The following is a 20007-nucleotide window of genomic DNA, read 5'->3' on the forward strand; positions in this document are numbered from 1 at the left end:
TTGGAAGTCGGTCGGTCAGTTTAGAAATGAAAGCACTCTATTTTCTTGACGGTAATAGCTGAAGAACGAAGCAACTGCAAAAGCTTCCTCAAATTAGTACACTTTATTGAATTTCAACTCCATGTGAATAAAAAGTTAACGGTAAGACTTCTGGTAACGCGAGCGCGCTCCAGGTCCACCGAATTTCTTAGCCTCTGCACGGCGTGGATCAGCCACCAGAAGTGAGCGGTCATACTGCACGAGAATGTCGCGAATCTCTTTCTTGGAGACCTCATCCACATCTGAAAATGGCAAATATGAAATATCAATTCTCTTTACTTCTGGTTCGTTCTAAGAATTTAGTGGCACATCAAGCTTGTGTCAGTCAAAATTATTTTTTATATATATTCTCCTCAATTCACGTCTTGACAATGTACACACTGTAACAAAAGAATAAATATCTTAATTGACTACTCCCTCAATGAGGCTTTTCAGGGCCAATGGAAACAAATGATGAAACAAATAATAATACTAATAATAATAATAACCATAACACTAACAATAACAACAATAACAATAACAATAATAATAAATAATAAATAATAATACTAATAATAATAATAAATAATAATAATAAAAAGATTTATATAAAACCTTAAAGTAATGCAAATGAACATAACATGGTTAAAAATCCCAACTGGAAGGAAGCAGACCTTAGCTATTTACAAGCACGACCAAGGAGTTGAACTAGGGTCTACCGAGAAACAACTCCAGCTTAGTGATCAGAGCAGGACTTGAACCCGCAACCTCTGGATTTCATGTCTGGCAACCTAACCACTTGGCCACACTGCCTCTGCTCTGAGCACTGCCTCCAACAATGTGTTGGTTTGAAAAAGAGAAATTTAATTTTGATTACTTGCACAGTTGAATGATATTGCAATCTCAATCATGAAATAGAGGACAAAAATTTATTGTGTAATTGAATGTTGACTCAATAGTTGTGAAGCGTGGTCTCAGAGAAAATGAAGCGATTCGAGAGATTTAAACCCTTGTGATACTGGTGCAAATGATGTACTAAGCCATGGAGTGCTAACACAAAACTACAGGAATCCCAGGCCCAAAGGCACAACAGATACCACAGCTAAAAGTGATACTGTACCACTCACTGGCCAGAGAAATATAAGTAAGTGCTATCACAATTTAAACTCTATTAATTATCATACTCACATTTCTGGTAGTAAGCTACCAAGGCCTTGGAGATGGCTTGACGAATAGCTACACAAAAAGAAGATGACAACAGCTTTTATCTCCTTGTTTTCTGGTAACTTTTACAATGATGAGTCACTGCTAAAGGAATAACACTTGTCCAACACTTTAGATGGGCAAACAACTACTAAATTTGATTGAAGTTACATTGTGTCCAATTCCCATCATATTTTCTTTCTCCTAAGATCATTCCAAGACTTTGAGATGATCTCCTAACTAAAATGAAAACATCTCTGAAGTAAACATTTTTAAAGCAAGAGTTGAAACATTTCCCAAGGTTTAGTCTTGATTCTTCTCTGTAGTAACCTCTAATAAGTAGTTTAGAATACAGTGGTAGCTGACCATGTTAAACGTACCATAAATCCTGGAGACATGACCACCACCCTTCACTCTGACTCGGATATCCACACCCTCAAACCTCTCTTTGCCCAGAAGAAGAATGGGCTCCTGAACCTGTTGTGAAGACAGAAAATACATGAGCCATTCTCCTTACATATTACCAATGCCTGCTCTATCAGAGAAAACCTTCGGAATATGCTTAATTGTTGAAGAACCCAGAAGAGACAACAGCACTCAGAAAAAATACAACTATGGCTTATGCTTCTTGTCTCAGGGAGGAAAAGTTTAAAAATGTTGTTGGTTGACTTTTGCACAGTGCGATTTGTGACATTTCTCTACAGTTCTACTAGTACTTTTAGGAGAGTTGCCTTGCGACTACACAGCAGATTAGTCTTTTACACATACCTTGTATCGGAGAGTTGATGGTTCAACTAAATGTAAAGGACATCCATTTATCTTGATGATTCCATTGCCACGCTTACAGAAGGCAACAGCTGTGGCGGTTTTCTAGGACCAGACAACAAGCATGATAAGAACATGTGCATTTAAGATGAATAATAGGGAGCTTAAGCAACGAAGAATGGCAGTTATTGTTTATGCATCATTCTTGAATAGTTTCTATTCTGAATTTGAATAAGCATTCTGAGTTGCATGTTGATGTGGTCAAAACATAACAAAGTAAGATCAAAATAGTCTGGTTTTCTAATAATTATCACATGGATATAGCAACACAAGAGCTGTATCTGAGCAAATAATTTCAAAGTAGATTACTAGCCCTTAGAAAATTATTTTGAAAATATGCATTGTATATGAACATTGTAGATGGTCGGGGCTGAAATTTGAAAGGGGAAAGGACCAACACACATAACTACAGAACCATACCTTTTTCAAGAGTTTATAATCGACGTTTATACTAGAGTTTATCGTAAAATTAGATGCTCATTGAACTTGAAGCACCCATGTAAACGCTAACCAATTTTTCTCCTTCTTTCCATGAAGCTACTTAGAATACATCCCTGGTTTTGATCGCGCATCTGATAACAGAAGAGGTGAAAACTGGAAAACATCTTCAAGCTCGGTCTTCTAGACAATACACATGTTTACCAGGAACAGAAAGAGCCGGTCGCTATAACTAATGACCAATAGATCAAATTCAAATCCACTCTACTTGACAAAATTACACAAAATTTAATCGTCTCCGAATTTCATCAATTTCACTGCCGCCATGTTTAAAATTATATGCACGTGTTAGCTAAGTCAACATTCTTCACGATAAATCGCTAGTTTTACACGTACCTTTCGCCCGAAAACTTGTACAGACTGACTCATCTTAAAACAAACGACAAATTAGAGGAAGTTAGATGCAAATCAACACCATCATAAAAGAAAAAAAGAGAAATTTCAGTCGTTATTCCATTACCTTTCTGTTCTGAACGAAGAGTTGAAGCAAGAGAGAGAACACTGGTGCGCATGCACGAAAAAAATGCTCACCGACATGGAAACGAGGTTAACAGTAAATCGGAGGAAATAGGAATGGACTCCGGAATCGGAACGAGGATTGATGCTACTATATCTTGACTGTAAGCAAAATGGTACCTCTTTCACTGCATCTTTTTTGTGGACAAGGTTGTGGACAAATTTGCATGTGGTATAATTTTCTGAGCCCACAGTGACATATGCTCATCAGGGAAAAGTTGCAAAAAAGGTCATGAAAACCAAAAGGTCATCAAAATATTGTACAGTTCCAGAAAATATCCATACTCCCTCCACAGAAGCAATTGGAACTTCCTGCGGGGTGGGGGTTTCTGGAAGACCAAAATACTTATAGAAATGTATGAAGCTTGGTTGGAATTTCCAGAGGGAGGTATAGATATTTTCTGGAACTATACATTGAAATTTTGGATGCACTTAGTAGGCTCTGTATTTGACAAGCAATCAGTTTTGATAAGGCTTGGTCAACTCTTCCCAGATTATAATACCAAGGGACTGATGGTAAAACAGACAAGTGATTGATAAATTTGGTCATCCTTCAATCTCTTGAACAGGACGGTGAGGTCTTCCTACCACAGGTGACCCAAGCTCAGAAATGTGACTGTTGATTTAGTAATGGCATTGATGTTATGCAAGGAGAACTTTATAGACTTTGTGTGGGAAATTCTCTTTTTGTGCAAAATGTGCTAAAACAAAGCTACCCCTCAACGTAGCGGTGTCTTTGTGTCTTTCACACAATTTGAGTGCAAATTGTATACATTTCAGATGGGTATGTCGCTTACTGTACAACTGTTTTTGATGTTGTCAGTCATCATTTCCCCAAATGACAACCAGCTGGCTGTGTATGTAACTAATATATGACAAAAGAGTCTGAAATTTTTTTTTATACTGATTCCCTCCGAGTGAAAGTATTGTCAAGTTACCACTGCAGCTCATAGATAACTATTTGACAAATAAAACATAAGAAATTATAACAAATGTATCCACTAACCAGTGACTTTCATTTTCCAATTACGTGCAGTTTAACAGGTAAGTCAAAAGGTCCAACAAAGGCATGATTTAAACAACTTCAGAGATCCATGCTTTTTCATTGTTTATTGATTTGGTGACCCTAACTCTTACACTAAACAGTTATTCATTACATTAAATTTTTAACATGTTCTACTTCCTCTTCTACCTAAATATCATAGAGTTGCTTAAATTATCACTTTGTTTAGAGGTAACGGCTGAGTACTTTCCACTGACTACATTAACGATTAAGTTAATGTTTGGAGAAGATCATGTGTCTTTCCACTCTCTCTTTTAGTCATCTATGCAAATGAAGAAGTGAAGACCATAGCAGGTTCATTGCCATTATTATGAAAGGTGGTCTCCCAAGTATGCTGTGAGAAGAAAACTGCAGAAAAGAAAGAAACCATTTAACCAACTGATTCCAAAGTGAAAACAATACATGTGCCACACTGTTCTCAAAATCCAACTCCTTAGCAATCACAATGTACTAAGTATAGTGAACACCAAGATTAAACTTCCAAGTCTCATTACTGGTTGCATATTTCAACCAATAATGATGTTAATGAGGATCTGGCGGTACAATAACTAGTAACTAAATAATGTTGATGATTGACTTTACTCTGGTCACTTGTCTTCAACACAGGGAGGGGGAACAGGGGAATAGTGACAGTATTTGCACTTTAAGGCTAGCAAAAAGTGCTGTCTGGTCATCCCGGACAAGTAGATTTTCCTTGAGGGCAAGTAAAATTTCATTCTCACTTGCCTGATGGGCAAGGGTTCAAACGAACAAGTCATCTTCAGACTAAATCATTAAAAGAGCACACTAAGACTTGTCCAGGACAAGCATTATTTGAGAGATACTTGTCCTAAGGGCAAGCTGAAATTCAAGTTTTTTTCAAGTCCTGACGGTGCTAATTAGTTAGTAAGAGCGAGTTCAAATTTACTTTTAGTACAGACTTGATTACAAGCCGTCATTCAGGAAAATGCACCCAAGCATGTCGCTCCTGGGAACAACAACTGAACTAGAGAGAGCAGTCGAAATCAAGCCCAGTGCCAGCAGAGGGGCCTAGTTGAGCTGTCCAGCAATGCTTTACTTACAGACATCTCCTTGTTTCAGTGTAAACTGGTATGTTGCACACTTGTCCTCACAGTGCTCAATTGGCAGAAGTTTCACGACTGTTGAACCAGTTATCTGTGCCATCCACACATTGTCCAATGTGCCCTGTACCTGGTGATTGACAAGAGAAACATTTCATTGCACTAAAGCAAACTCCATAACAATAATAATAATAATAATAAGCCATTGTTTCACAAGATATTTTAGAATGTCTTAAAAGTACACATTTAGTAGCATTTTGCAGGGATAACTGAAAAACATTCTGGGCATTACCCGCAGTGGATTAGCAAGCAATTCTGATGGACTAGACAACCATCAATCTTGGTACTGATCTCCATCTACTAGTAAGTAAAGATGATGGCAAACTATATAGACCTACCATCTCTGAAACAAGTTCTTCAGTGGAACCATCTGTTCCTTGCATGGCTGGTTGTAACAGATAGACTGACTTGTCTAAAGCACCCTCACTGTGAATACAGTAAGGACGAGGAAACAGGGCTCGCAGGGATCGTAAGCCCTGTCCATAGCAGACTTTCCTATAACAAAATAGGGGAAAAGAAGTTAGGTAAACTCAACAATGAAATATTTGGAATTTGGAGAAATAATTTCGGCCACAATCCTTACAGACTTTTCAAAAAATTAAGTTAGGTGTGTTAACGGATCATGCGTGCTTAAGGCATCTGTGGTTAGGTGTCAATTGATACCCTTGATCAACACCTGATCAACACTCAATCAACAGTTACCGGTAATCGATAGTCGGCCGAGTGTCAACCAATTCATAAGTATTGATCAACACTCAATGGCATGTCTGTGAAAATTAGTTGACTCTCGACTGACTCTCCACCGAGATGTTGACTGAGTGTCGATTGAGTGTCAATGGAGGTGTTGATCGAGTCTCAATAGAGCATCAATGGAGTGATCGATTGAGTGTCAATCAAGTGTCAATCAGGTATTGGTCAACACCCTACCGCAGATGCCTTTTGTACACATGATAGCTGTGACTAGGATACTAACCACCCTAAAATATTCCCATCTGGCTTGTAATGGTCCCAATTTTCTAGAACTTCTGCCACACTCGTAATGGAATCATTAATGCCTCCATTGATCTTAAATTCACAAGCATCCTGCTCTAGATCCGCTTTGTTGGCATGATAAAACTCCATGAATTTTTCAAAACTGTGCTCTACATCTCCATACCCTGGCATGTTTCTCACCACAACCGGTAATGCAGTGTCATAAAAGCGCTTCTTAAATGCAGCTTTAGTAAGATTTGCACTGGAACGGCTGGCAATTTTCTTCACTCCCTCACATAATGCACAGTCAGCTTTTTCTAAAAAAAATCAATTTATTTGTATCAATGTAAGCCAGTCTGGAGTAGAACAGTGCTTTAAGGCAAGGAGTGTTTCTCTTTCTCAAAAGATAAAGATTACAGTACATGTAACTTTACATTTATAACAACATTCCAGGGGTCAAGAATTGATTTCATTATCTTTATGTGCTTTGAAAGTAGTTCAACCACATATTTAAAAATCCTCTGGCCAGGACTTAAACAAGTTTTCACTTTTATTAATGTGCTTTACAATATTGTAATTCACAAAATAGACAGATCATTACTTGGACATCAGTGAGAGGTGATGCTGTTAATGACTATTTTGAAAAAGCACTTATCAACAGCATAGGTTTCATTAATTTTTCGTTAGCAAGAGACAACTCATTTTCACAGGTGAGCAAAATGTTGTGAACTAAACTTCTTTGTCAGAAAATCTCTGCTCTAGACAGTCAAACCAGGAGTGCAAAATCATCTTCACAGCCGGTCAATTTGCCTGGTGCCCCTCCCTTAATGAGTCCCTCATCAACAGACATCATTGTTTCCTGAACAAATTGTACATTTGATCAATGAATCAAAGCTAAAAAAAAACAATTCAATAGCATTCTACCTGGAACATACAAAGGATTTTCAACCATACACTCCCAGGCACTCCATTTTGACAAGTCAACGTAACGGTGCAAGGGAAGAGAAATCAAACGGACTGCACGCTGCAATGGATACTGCAAATCAGCTGTCTTTTGCCCAATGTACAATCCAATTGATGGATTTATCATACTCAGCACTGAAACTGCAGTGTATAACAGAATAGGGAGCAAAATAATAAATCCTGCCACTTTTAAACAGCAACTGATGAAGCTGCATTTCTTGCTTTTAGTTTTGCTTGGAACCTCAGAAGCTGACGGAGATTTCTCTACAAAAGAACAAGAATGTTTTGCTGACATATACATGTAATTTTAAACAAAGAAATCAAGTAACACTATCAAATACAGCAGAGAACTTTGCATATAACTGCATTTATATCCAAGTTTCAAGGCTAGTGGTATATTTATTTGTGTGCATGTTTACAACTTACATGTACGATCATATTGTTTCCAAGAACCACACATATTTTACTTGTTAATCATTTTTTCTTTGGTACTAAGACAGTATCTGCTGATTTTTTCTTTTTAAATTCTGTTAGGTGATATTTTCAGAAACAAATCATGAACTACTCATAAAAGAAATTTCCAGCCATGATGACATTTAACACCATACTAAACAAGATAACGTAAATTTGTTGCGGATATCATGTGAGCTATTACATTAAAATTATATAATTTCTACCATGTAACATAAACGTCCTTGTCAAGTTTATTTTTTGAGTACTGCATGGTATCTAAAACATAGTTTTGCTTTTTTCAAGGGCCAGTAAAATTCTATTCAAAATCCTGTATGTGGCATGTACCCCCACTGCCACCCCACTCCCACCCACACCCCCACCACCTTTCAACCAGGCCTGCCTTTCAACCAAATTTGAGCAAAAATTATTTTAAATTATGCATAACATATTTTAAATCTCACAATTTCGACTCAGGGCTGTTCTTCATGTGTAAAGGATACTGTGAGAAATGAAAATGTATGCATTATGAGTGTAGAACTACTACAAGGCAAACCATATTACAGCTACAAAAGAAACCGTGAAATGAATTTTATAATGATACGTTTTTGTTTCGCGCCAGTTGTAAGGAATACTTAGTTCAGTTTAAGCTTATTATATTCGTTCACTGTTTGTTATATTGTGCTTGGAATAAAAAGCTTTCAGAAAAACGACCGCGGAAAAGAATCATAAAAACGTAAACAAAAGGAGGACAAAAAAACTTCCTCACTTTCGGCAATGTTGTTTCCCTATAGCAGAATGAGGACTGCTACGCTTGACAAAGGCAGAATTACCGAATCATGGAAGAAGTACAAAAGCAAATCGATCCAGAAAAGCCTAAAGTAAGTTATATTTCACCGAGGAAAGTTTCGTTACCAACAAGGACTACTGTACCTCCCAGTGCGCGTAGAATCGCTTGGTCGATTTCTTCTTTAGTGAGGCCCCAGCTTTCGCCCTGCTTTCTCAGTTCTTCGACTTCTTTACGCAGAAATATTCCTGTAACATTATCCATGGCGATTTTGTGCCGTATTACAACGCTCCTGTCTCTTTTGAGAGAGAATACTGAGTATGAACAGTTCCTCTCTGATATCGCCCTTTTCCGAAAGCTTTGACGTGTTTGCCGTCAAAGAGCTGCAGCTGCTGTCGGGGGAGGGGTGCTTGCAATTTTAAAAATATTGTACCAAAAAAAATTTGCCTTGTGTTTCAATCAATCTTCTTACGTTGAACAGAGTTTATTCTGAATCTTTTCCCTGAATTTCGATCTTTTTATTTCTGCTACATACTTAAACCTGGAAAAACTTTTCTTTACAAAGTTTTCCCTCTGCCTCCCCTCCCTCAATTACTTTTATTATGATTTCGAGATATATTATGCTTATAGAAAATCCGCTGACCGAAAAACTTGAAAATGAGGCTAAGCGCGGCATCTAAGTCAGTTTCACTGCACTTTCCATTACTGAACTGAACTGCTGAAAATAGAGTTGTTCAGCCCTGTTTCTCCCTCTTGTACAGCTTTTCTAAACATGGCAGGTGTTGAAGAACTTTACAAGCAGTTTGGAATCCTTGCAGATGCGAACGAGAAAGCAGGAGAGGTGAACTTGAAAATATTTCTAATCAAATTAGTATGGCCGATTCTATCACGTGGAAGTTAAGTCAAACCGTTTATTTTCATTTTATGCAAACCTATAATGAACGTAATTATTCCCAACTCTTGTTTTTGACAGCAAGAGGGTGCGTTTTTGTTGATTTTGGCTGCTGTAAAGGGATCACAGGCTGAAAAACGACTGGCATCACAGTTTATAACAAGGTTCTTCAAGTTCTTCCCCAAGTTACAAGAAAATGCTATTGATGCCATGTTAGACTTATGTGAAGATGAAGATAACATGGTAAGTCTCAGAGATAAGCTTACTAAAAAATTTTTGTTCTATGAATGGATGAAGATGTACATTTGAGTAAGTGAAATATTGTCATGACTTATTTTCGTCTTGTTAAAATTAATGCCAGTAGTGTCTATTGTTTTGTTCCTTATTCTTGTAAGACTTTCCAATAAGGTGATCAGGAATAGACCAATTTTGATATATTAAATTTCAGCCCAAAACAATAGACTTCAGTACGAGGCTCTGGGGAATAACTACAGAGTTTGTGGGGTTTATTCCCTAGAGCCTCATGCTGAGGTCTCTTGTGTTTAATAGGCTGAATTTTAATATATCAAAATTGGTCTATTGTGAGGTGTTTTGCAGTTGCACCCTAACATGTCCTGTGAGTTGCAAATGGAAATCTGCTCATGTTAGCTGATAACATTTTTTGTTATGTATATCACAGATTAGACGACAAGCCATAAAAGGCTTACCAGATCTCTGTAAGGACACACCAGAACATCTACCAAGAATTGCTGATGTACTCACACAACTGTTACAATCAGGTACTTACATGTATACAATTGCAAGGTTTAAAGCAATATTTTCTATGAATTGCAGTTAGTTGAAAAGAGACTTGAGAGGATTATTTATGGAACAATTTTATTATTTTTGGCCATTATATAAACTTTACGATGACTGAAAATGTTAATTTTTCTAATCTAAATTCTATAAAATTTAATGTATAAGGACACATATTTAATTTTTGACCACATTTCTTTTCCAGAGGATCCTACTGAATTAACAATTGTCAGAAATGCACTCACATCACTGTTTAAAATGGAGCCAAAAGGTAAACTATTAAATACTTACTACTATATTGGCCAGTGTGTCTGGATATTTTATGAAAACAGCGTTAAGTAAAATCTCACTCACTCATGCATTTTTTGCCAGAGACTCCAAAGTAAATGATATAAAATATAAGTTAATATATAAAGTTTATATATTGGACAAAATCCAAAAAAATACTTAGAGAAGCTGAGCACTATAATAGTTCCCTTGTGTTTAATTAATTCTTCAGGAACTATTGGAGGACTATTTTCACAAATTCTGAGTGGAGAAGAAGTTTCCAGAGAAAGTGCTATCAAGTTTTTAAGTGGTGCTGTGGAAGAATATGGCAAGAAGGTATTACATCCGTCACCTGAAACAGAAGAATATCTTGTTGAAGAAATTAAAAAGGCAAGTTAAGTGTTAAATACCAGTTTCTGCATCATTTACTCTCCCCTCCCTACTGAATGGGATTTTGCTTTTTAGAACTATGTAACATGTAAGTTTATGCCAGCAAATTCTGCTTATCGTTTATACTCATGGATGAAGAGGGGCATAGCTTGATGTGCTGAAGAATACAGAGAAAGGGTGATACTTGCAGTGAAACTTGTCCTTTTTCTGGATGTCAAACGTGACATGTAACAGCCATGGCAGTGACCTTGTGGTTAGTGTGCTAGACTCCAGGTTGAGGTGGTCTGGGTTCAAACTCTGATTGGTGTCATTGTGTTGTGGTCTTGGGCAAGGAGCTTTCCTCTCACAGTGTCTCTTGTCACCTAGTTGTGTAAATGGACACCTGATAATTAAATTCCAGGGAGGGGAGAAAACCTTGCCAGGGACACATCAGAACTGCTCCCCGTCACTTCTTGCTACAGAAACCAGGCATCCGTGTTAGTTCTGATCTAATTGTCTCTATACCTACATGTAAGCTGTGATCTTTAGGCTGATGTAAAGGGTTTTTTTTATTTAGATTGAACATGACCTCATGGTATATGTTAAAGGTTTTTACATGCAAGGTTGTGGTCAGGGATGATAATCTCTCGGCTAATAAAATGACAGACAACATGACACATGGGTTGATTAGTACCATTTACCCATGTGTAAATGGGAAACAACTCTGATGTCTTGAATTGTTGTTCTGGTCATGGTGTTTAAAACATTTATTGATTCTGAGACCACAGTTCTCATCAAGTCTACTCATATGTGCTGTACTGTTTGTCCTGTGTGTTTTCCCTGTTCTAAAGTGATTAAATTTTTGATGTGCACTGTAGGCCATGGCAGATGTTACTGGAGAAGAGTTTCGTACATTCATGACCATTCTGTCATCACTAAAAGTCATGGCTAGCGCTCACCAAGAACTTGCAGACATAGTGGCAGAACAAGCAGAGCTAAACCAGGCATTCCAGGTACCACTTGACAGGGGATAGAATGAAAAGTTCAATCCTTGCTAAAAAAAAATAAATAAATAAACAGGCACCTTATTTTGTGTGTCATACAAAGTGAATCTCACAATTGATTATTCAACTCCTTTGAAGTTTGAGCTCTAAAGAAACTAAATCGCAAACTATACTTCATCACCACATGACTTAACCAAAATTTATTTCTGCATTATTTTTATCAGCACTTTTCATATGTGCTACCTAATCTTTAAATACCAGTAGGAATCCAGATCTAATTTTGCTTTTCAATATATTAATGATCACATCATCAAACAGTCCACACAGAAAGAATGAATAACACCATCAACTTCCAGATACTGTCTCGGTCTCAAGTCACACTTTTTTTACAGTAAGCAGGTCTGTCAATAAGGGCCGTAACCCATAGCACCTGTTACGGCTGGGCATGCTTGATGGGCCCTTGTTGTTACAGGTGAACTTGGCTGTAGTTGATACAATTCACCCATAAAGTAACAAATTTGTTACACGTGTGAAGATCAAGGCTACGGGGAAATTAAAACTTAATGACAGCCCTGGTAAGTTTAACTAATCTGTCTAGATTTGTCATCATGAATAGCATTCTTTTGGTGTTGTGTCTTTCAGCCCAGTGATGCTGATGTGATTGATAGATTCATTTCATGTGCCAGACAAGCCATCCCATATTTTGTGGTAAGAGGACATGTAAATATTTTTTTTTAACATCTTTGATAAATTTTCACAGGTTAAGATTATTAGACTGTATGATTCTCACTCATGGCTATGGTTGATGTGTTGGATTTATGTTAATGTAGTGTTTTCTTTAATATCTGTTTATTTTACTCTATTATTTTGCTACACAATAGAATATTACTGAAACGTAGGGAAAAAACTTAAACTGCAGTTGTGAAGAGACATAAAAGAAACTAGACAGCTCATCTAAGTTGGTGTTTAGGTCTCCTTAAGATATGTGGCGATGTAAGTGTGCAAATCACCTGGGGTTTTTTGTTTCATTCCAGCACCCTTTGACTATTTAATTGGGCTTTGAAGTGCCAACTTCAACCTTGTGCCCAAGTGCAAACTTTCAAACAGACAGTTATTTTGTTTCTTAACAGAAAGGAGCATCTGCCCAAGCTTTCTTTGCCTACATAGTAGAGAGTATTCTACCAAAGCTGAATGAGCTGGCTGCATCAGATGGTGAAGATGTCAAGCTAGAGATGTTGAAATTATGTGCTGAAATGTCACCTCATGGTCTGACTGATGAAAATGTCAAGACAGCTATAGAACCTATCTACAACTTACTTTTGGTGAGGTTTATGTTGGTAAAACTGTGAACATGCCATGTTACGTGGCATTTTTTTTTCTGGCTGTCGGCAAGTGTGTGTTACCAATATGTAACAGAAGTCTATCTCTGAGAATAGCTTTGGTCTTAACAAAGAAAACGGAAGGACTTGTAAGACACAGTCAGGAATAAATTTAATGGACTTTGTTTAATTGTCTGTATTTTATAACTTTTTCCTCAGGAATACATGCCGTTGCCTCCAGGTGAAGAAGAGGAGAAAAGTACTGAAGAAAACTCTGAACCAAAGCTTCAGTTTTCCTACGTAGAGTGTCTTATTCTTGCATTTCACCAACTAGCAAAAAAGGTAGACAGAGCATGTGTACTGTATGTGTAATGATTTCTTCCTGACTTCTTATGGCAAGTGGAGAATTCAAGCCATAAGAACTAAGGTCTTGATGGTCTCAGGGAAAGTGGCATAACTTACTTGTAAGGCCAAATTCTCCTAAGGTGCATCAGTGAAAATGTAATAAAAGAATTAGGATCATTGACTGCTGTAAAGGAGACTAACATTTTGTTTTTATTTCCTGTGGTGTCATATTGTATCCTAGACTGCAATTTCCTCATGATGAAGGATTCTTTTTTTTTTCTAACATTGTGTGGAAAGAAACTGATGTGCACATTCTTTTCTTTCAGAACCCAGAGTTTTTAACAGATGCAAGTGCAGCAGAACGTCTAAAAGATTTCAGACTAAGGTAAAGTTTTACTTGAAGCCGCAAACAATTCATATTGTACAATCTCCTTGTCGCATTGTTTTAAAAAACTTGCATAGTTAAGTGTTACTCTTTTAAACTCGGAAGCCAGTCATGGTGAAGGGTTATCACTTACTGCTTCAGATTGAATGCTTGTACTTTCCATTGCTCACACAGTTCACATGAATAAATAAAAAGCTTCCATATCTTAGCATAGCATATTTTTAGCACCAAATGGAGGCTATTGTCTTTATTATCCGTCAAATATTTTTCGAAACACATGCAGTTTTGAAGATTGAGGAATATCATTCGGATATTCCCCAGTTTTAGCTGGGGCATATTCAGTCACGTGACGCATTTAGACCAATCCCGTGTGACCAAAAACATTTGATGGATTATAATTTCTCATATACCTGACATGACAGGTTCTGTGTTCATTTTGGACCTTAGTTTTGCAGCATTCATCTCAAACCGTGCTATTGATTATAGGATTACTTTTTTTCACAGGCTTCAATACTTTGCTCAAGGTTGTCAAGTGTACATAAAACAGCTGAGATTGTCTCTACAAGGCAAGACAGGCCCTGCCCTTCAGGAAGAGGAAAATAAAATTAAAATTGTAGCCCTCAGGACGACTTCAAATATAAATGCCGTCATCAAGGTTGGTCAAAATAACACAATGAATAAGTAAGAGATTTACAATCAATTGTATCAGACATAAAAATATATAAAAATGCTGCGTTTTCGGTACCTGCCTCAGTAAGAGGTAGGCAAGATATTTTCGGAAGAAAATCTTGTCTCCCCTACAGCAGTTTTGGTAACGTTTTCAACAGGTCAACTGGTTTTCACAGGCACGCAGAACCTTTTTAACTGAAATTCATTATTCGCTATTTCCACATCCCCCATAATACACTTTGTTTGCACCCCAAAATCCTGCATAACCTTTGTTTCCCATTTCTCCTGGGTATTACAGTCATCCCAAGAGAAACTGAAGACAATGCTTGTGCAAAACTTTTGGGGAAGGTGGGGGCAAACAAGGTGTATCATGGGAGATGTGGAAATGGCGAATAAGAAAAACCTTCATCTAGATGAGTCAAACCAGGCAGGCCAAATCATCCACACAGCTGATCAATTTTCCCGGTGTCCAGCCCTTATTTATCTTACTTGTTGTGTTTGTTGTTTTTGTTGTTGTTGTTGTTGTTGTTGTTGTTGCTGTTGTTGTTATTGCTGTTGTTGTTTTGTTGTTGTTGTTGTTGTTGATGATGATGTTGTTGTGCGAGTAATGATTTCCTGTTCTTTTGTTTTTGTTGTTGTTTTTGTTGTTGTTGTTGTTGTTGCTGCTGTTGTTGTTGCTGTTGTTGTTTTGTTGTTGTTGTTGTTGTTGATGATGATGATGTTGTTGTGCGAGTAATGATTTCCTGTTCTTTTTTCAGGACTTGTTTCATAATCCACCTTCCTTTAAGTGTTCTGTTACGTTATCGTGGAAACCTCCGGTAAGTGTAACTTAGTAAGAAGTGTTTACCTGAGTTTAAATCCTATAGATGTATTTCTCTTGTATTTACCCCTTGTTTGCGTTTGCTGGGATAGTCTTAGTTTGCCTGGATAGTCTAGTCATGTAAAAGTCTGATCCACACATCAATATTTGCATGCATATAACTAATGTTACTCCTGTTAATTTGTAGGGGAAGACACAAACATCAATTCCAACATCCCCTGAAGAGGAGAAAAATACGCTGGTAGATGAAAAGTAAGTCTGTTTATTCCGTGTAAGGTAATACTATTGGGAAACATTTGATGCCCGCCCGCCTACCTTCTGAAGGGTTTTTGACCGCAGTCAGAATTCAGCCTGCACATGCGATTGTCTAAACGAAATGAGAAGAAGATCTACCAAACGTGAGCAAGAGTTTTTTAAATTTTTGAAGGTGATTCATAAATGTTTCTATAAAGTAGGCGAGCTAGCTATTTTATACTGTAACTACGTTTTATCGCCGAAAATGCTTGACATAATGTTGTCATAAGGACGGCGAAACGTTGTCCTTTTGTCATTTCGCTAGTTTTTATTTTATAATACTTCTCAAAAACGTCTCTAATTGGAATAATTTAATACATTTTCTAGTTTGTTGGTTTAGTTTTAAATTAAAAAGTGAATTGCTCAGTAAAGATTAATAAATTCGAGGAGCAAAGGGTAATAATTCTATTTCTCTTTTCAAAAATGGCGATGAAATTGGAGTAGATTTCGAAACTTATTTTGTACAGAAGAAAGATTTTCAAACTTAGATGTGCTTTTTCTCATGACAATTCCTCTTGCTTTTTGCCTCTGATAGTCATACAATAATACTAAAGTAAAACACTTGCTTCTGAACACGAAAGGAATTTTGTAAACTGACAATCGGGAATTTTCCCTTTCATCACATGATGTGACAGTTTTCATGCCCGACCGATTTTCGATCTGTTTGTTTACGTCATGCCTGTTGGAGGTCGCTTCGCCGAAACCTTTACCGTTTTGACGTGCTATCTTGCCTTCTAGCAGCCATGACTAAAGTGCCTAGTTGTTCGGGCACGGAATGTTGCAGTCACTATGTGGTAAATATCTCCAAAAACTCTGGGATAATAATTTGCGGCGATCACACTGTGGTACAAGGGCCAGTACCACCGTCGAGCAAGCGTCTGAAAGCGAGTCGCCATGTAAAAGTAAAAGAGCATTGCGATCGGCTGGAAGCAAGTGAAAGTCGAAGGCGGAAGCGAAGTGATCGCAGCCGTCTGAAGAGATTACAACGCAATGATTCAAGCCGATCTACCACACCAACCACTGACGAGGATGCGAGAAACTCGTGTACGCTAAACGAAATTGCATTGGAGAGCGAGAGTAGCAGCTTTCAACAAGTGCTGCAAGTGTATCGCTCCTGTATTACTCCTTTGCATCCTCTACGCGACGATGGCGACTGGAATGAATTCGAACGTGCTGCGGAAAAGCTTTTAGAAGAAGCAGCCGGTGATGTGACTCGCAGAATTATCATCAGTCTTGAAAAAAGTGTTGTGCTAAGTATTAAGAAAGAGCTGGAACGATCAGAAGAGATGATAAATAGGGTGGCCAGCGAGATTGCGCAGACGAGCGGTTCAGTTCGACTTCTATTGGAAGTACTGTCAAAGTGTTACATGGCTGGAACCTACCGCCGAAGGAAAATGTTAGGAAATGCAGAAGAGTGCTTGAAGATCGCCAAGAAGGTCGCGTCTGGCTTTCCACCTTGTTTGGCTGTCGCCATTTTTCTGTACGAGGAAGGAAGCTGGCAAAGAGACTTTGCTTCGCTCCTGACTGGCTCGAGAAATGAACCCGCTTTTGTTAAAGCCAAAGAGAAAGCTAAGGAGTTGATGCAACGCTGTATCGACCTGTGTTGCAGGCTAGATCATGAACAAATTTATGTGCGTAAGCAACACTTTGCAGTTTGCAAGATGGCGTTGATAGATCTTCGGTGTGAATCGAGTGCATCCCGAAAGAAGAGCATTTCTGTGAGGAGCATTGAAGAGGCCAAAAAGAGTTTGGAAACTCTGCAGAGCGATTATTATAGTCAGAGGGAGGTTCAAGGCGCCAAGATTCAGCGTTTGATTGCAGAAGTAGACTTCAACTACCGCCTGGAAAAATACGAGGAGGCTGAAAAGTTCGGCCAGGAGGCGCTAAAGATGGCCAAAAAGTTGGAATTTAATTTGGATGTGATACCTCTTGAAGAACGACTTCTGGATATCCGCGAGAAGATGACGCCTGCTTCAACCAACCAAACATTCCGACATGTTCGTGGAATAATTGAGTCATCTTCTTCCAAGAACAACACGCCATATTCTTCAGAATTTGAAGACAAATTGTAAATAGTGTTCAAAAGTTTTATGTAGTGTAATTTCCGATTGGTGAAGCCAGTTTCTTTATTCAGACGTTTTTTGAAGTGTAGTTTCCAATTTCCAATCGGTGAAGCCAGTTTCTTTACTCAGAAGAGCTCGAAGACAAATTGTAAATAGTTTTCAAAAGTTTTGTGTAATATTCGGTGAAGTTTCTTTATTCAGTGTACGAAGACAAATTGTAAATAGAATTCCGAAGTTTTCATAATATGACTAAGTTATTTTTTTAAGATTAACCTTATCTTCGTGACCTAAGGGCCAAAAGAAAACAAACAGTTTTGATACAATGTTATGTTTGGTGATACTTCTTAATTTGCATGTAAAAAATTACAAAATCCTAGATAACATTCTACGATTGGACTTTGATCGACTATTTATCATTACTGATTTAGTCAGGCTTGATCGACTAAGGGTAGAGAAATATTGGCCTCGTTTTTAGTGTCCACTCAAAATAATAGTATTTAGTTATGATAATTTAACTTGGCGATATCAAATTTCGACCACTCTTAGCTAATAATCTTGACAGAAAGAGGTATTACACTGTAAGTTAAAGCTTAATAGTGTTAAGCACCTGACTGTTGCCTCTTGGCTAAGTCAAGATTGGTCTCTTATTTTACCTAGATCGTTCTTTGGCGGTCAAGGAACTGTTTGATTGATTGATGATGTTCATTATTAGTAATCTGAATTCTATGAATTTAAATGTCTGACGTTATCATTAATGTAAGTGTTTTTACATGTTGATGAATACATTAAACATTAAACTAAAAACTGTTTTATATCTGATTACAACTGTTTTTACTGCAAAGAAAGTGAAAGTAAACTCCAATCCCCATAGTGTAGTTTTGACAAAACGATCTCTCAGTGTCCTTTCTTCACTAGTCAGTTTCCAGGCTCTTGATTGGCTGGGACGATCAAGGGACAAAACGAACCGAGAGCCTGGGGTAGGCTATTTTTTCCTATAGACCAAGGTCTCTTCGGTTTCACTTTTAAGTCTGCTATCTTTGCCCTTGTGACTTAAATCTTGACTAATTCTCAATAAGTGATGAAATGAAATCCTTCTTTTTGTCCCGTTATTTTTCCACAGGCGAAAACGCGCCGGTATCACGCCGATTAAATTCGACCTTCCACCCGAGACGAAATCACCCAAAAAGCCCAAGGGGAGCACAGTCACAGTATACACCCCTCCTGGCCGGCGTGCTGGAGCCTCCAATGGCGTCGTCAAGGGACAAACCATGCCTGACGGGAGCCGAGGACGGGGATTCCGACAGGGAGGGCGCAGCCGAGGGCGCGGTCGGGGCTGGAGAGGAGGCAGATTTTAGATCGTTGATACTCCACCGTTCCATACACGTGGAAGTGCAGAATTGTTTTAATCAAGTTGTGAACTTTGTACAGTTGTCTTCATTACAGCTATAAGTTAGGACTGGGTTATTTATGGAGAAGACCACAATTTGATTTAGTGCACCTTGTGTTTCAAAAGCTTCTTTTAACTCTCTCTTCATGCGCCGTCAAGCAGACGCTAGATTTCTTCTAGAAGTTGTTTAACAGTGTTTTTTTTTAAAAAAATTGGAAATTTTTGAACAGCAATTAAGTACAGAGTAAGTTATTCTATAGATTCCTCCAGAAACCTAGTGGCGCATGTACTCCTGGGATTGTGCTCAGACCGGGCGTCAGAACACGATTTTGATTTGATCAGTGTGCACCACAATAGAGATCACTTTTTTTTTTTGATAGTCAATAGTCAAACCAGAAGGAAATAACATGCTGATGTTGACGCCTTTTCTAAACGTTCCAATATAACCTAGCATGCAATGCTAGAGTCCAATCTCCCAAGTGCTTCTGAAGTTGAAAGTGACTTATAATTTGGTTTGAAAAATTAGACAAGGAACAAGCATGTATACATCGGTCTGCTCACAATTGTACTTGACTGTGGGCTAATTTCGATTATGCCGACCTTTTTTATGACTGTATAATAAATGGCTGTTATGTTTCTTTTATTGCGTTGGTTTACATATATCTTTATGTCATGAATCGAAGGCCAGTTTAGCAAACGCTCGCGCCGGCAAATAAGTGCGAAAACCCAGAATGAATGACGGGAACTTTCCATTGAGGTACCAGCTCAAGAACGAGAGCTGGGTTTGAAACTTAGCGTAGGCGCAAGATTATAACGAACAAGATTGGCCTAATGCGCCAGTCTAGTTTCCAACTCTACTCTTCTATTAGTCAACTACAGGGAGTTACGAGGGATCTAGGACCAAGAATGGTTGTATAGCGAGAAATTGTCCTATACTCGTACCTTAATCCAAAATATCCCTAACCAGTGATCAGACTCAAAT

The 20007-nt window shown here is 38.0% G+C and overlaps 4 protein-coding genes across 4 annotated transcripts; 2 read left to right on the forward strand and 2 right to left on the reverse strand.

Annotated features, from left to right (window-relative positions):
• Positions 1 to 84: 84 nt before the first annotated feature.
• Positions 85 to 3075, reverse strand: LOC110042735 (small ribosomal subunit protein uS9). The gene is made up of 6 exons (XM_020748103.2): positions 3005 to 3075; positions 2881 to 2913; positions 1990 to 2091; positions 1602 to 1698; positions 1207 to 1254; positions 85 to 281 (listed from the first exon to the last, which is right to left on the reverse strand). Exons 2-6 carry the CDS (start codon positions 2911 to 2913, stop codon positions 136 to 138), a joined length of 426 nt encoding a protein of 141 aa, XP_020603762.2. The 5' UTR covers positions 3005 to 3075; the 3' UTR covers positions 85 to 135.
• A 1080-nt stretch (positions 3076 to 4155) lies between these two features.
• LOC110042731 (uncharacterized) lies at positions 4156 to 8796 on the reverse strand. The gene is made up of 6 exons (XM_020748101.2): positions 8563 to 8796; positions 7141 to 7443; positions 6218 to 6533; positions 5583 to 5739; positions 5185 to 5314; positions 4156 to 4471 (listed from the first exon to the last, which is right to left on the reverse strand). Exons 1-6 carry the CDS (start codon positions 8678 to 8680, stop codon positions 4386 to 4388), a joined length of 1110 nt encoding a protein of 369 aa, XP_020603760.1. The 5' UTR covers positions 8681 to 8796; the 3' UTR covers positions 4156 to 4385.
• A 287-nt stretch (positions 8797 to 9083) lies between these two features.
• Positions 9084 to 19668, forward strand: LOC110042730 (apoptosis inhibitor 5-like). The gene is made up of 14 exons (XM_020748100.2): positions 9084 to 9257; positions 9390 to 9551; positions 9988 to 10087; positions 10309 to 10374; positions 10603 to 10760; positions 11618 to 11752; positions 12386 to 12451; positions 12874 to 13065; positions 13282 to 13404; positions 13734 to 13792; positions 14297 to 14447; positions 15220 to 15279; positions 15469 to 15533; positions 18759 to 19668. The coding sequence occupies exons 1-14, from the start codon at positions 9189 to 9191 to the stop codon at positions 18991 to 18993; spliced, it is 1641 nt and encodes a 546-aa protein (XP_020603759.1). The 5' UTR covers positions 9084 to 9188; the 3' UTR covers positions 18994 to 19668.
• On the forward strand, positions 15540 to 18450 carry LOC149111552 (uncharacterized). The gene has a single exon (XM_089288748.1). The coding sequence runs from the start codon at positions 16319 to 16321 to the stop codon at positions 17645 to 17647; it is 1329 nt and encodes a 442-aa protein (XP_089144874.1). The 5' UTR covers positions 15540 to 16318; the 3' UTR covers positions 17648 to 18450.
• Positions 19669 to 20007: the final 339 nt, after the last annotated feature.

Source organism: Orbicella faveolata, unplaced genomic scaffold, assembly GCF_042242905.1.
Source record: "Orbicella faveolata isolate gen_17 unplaced genomic scaffold, um_ofav_v1 contig_2, whole genome shotgun sequence".
Classification (NCBI taxonomy): domain Eukaryota; kingdom Metazoa; phylum Cnidaria; class Anthozoa; order Scleractinia; family Merulinidae; genus Orbicella; species Orbicella faveolata.

Excerpts from the sequence above, each read along its gene's own strand:
- LOC110042730 (XM_020748100.2), top strand. The coding sequence starts at position 9,189 with ATGGCAGGTGTTGAAGAACTTTACAAGCAGTTTGGAATCCTTGCAGAT. Across the intron at positions 13,066-13,281 it reads CTATCTACAACTTACTTTTG|GAATACATGCCGTTGCCTCC; the intron begins GTGAGGTTTATG and ends CTTTTTCCTCAG. Across the intron at positions 14,448-15,219 it reads ATATAAATGCCGTCATCAAG|GACTTGTTTCATAATCCACC; the intron begins GTTGGTCAAAAT and ends TTCTTTTTTCAG.
- LOC110042731 (XM_020748101.2), bottom strand. The coding sequence starts at position 8,680 with ATGGATAATGTTACAGGAATATTTCTGCGTAAAGAAGTCGAAGAACTG. Across the intron at positions 5,740-6,217 it reads GATGGGAATATTTTAGGGTG|GAAAGTCTGCTATGGACAGG; the intron begins GTTAGTATCCTA and ends ATTTTGTTATAG. Across the intron at positions 4,472-5,184 it reads ACTGAAACAAGGAGATGTCT|TTTTCTTCTCACAGCATACT; the intron begins GTAAGTAAAGCA and ends TCTTTTCTGCAG.
- LOC110042735 (XM_020748103.2), bottom strand. The coding sequence starts at position 2,913 with ATGAGTCAGTCTGTACAAGTTTTCGGGCGAAAG. Across the intron at positions 2,092-2,880 it reads TACAAGTTTTCGGGCGAAAG|AAAACCGCCACAGCTGTTGC; the intron begins GTACGTGTAAAA and ends GTCTGGTCCTAG. Across the intron at positions 1,699-1,989 it reads CATCAACTCTCCGATACAAG|GTTCAGGAGCCCATTCTTCT; the intron begins GTATGTGTAAAA and ends TCTTCACAACAG.
- LOC149111552 (XM_089288748.1), top strand. The coding sequence starts at position 16,319 with ATGACTAAAGTGCCTAGTTGTTCGGGCACGGAATGTTGCAGTCACTAT.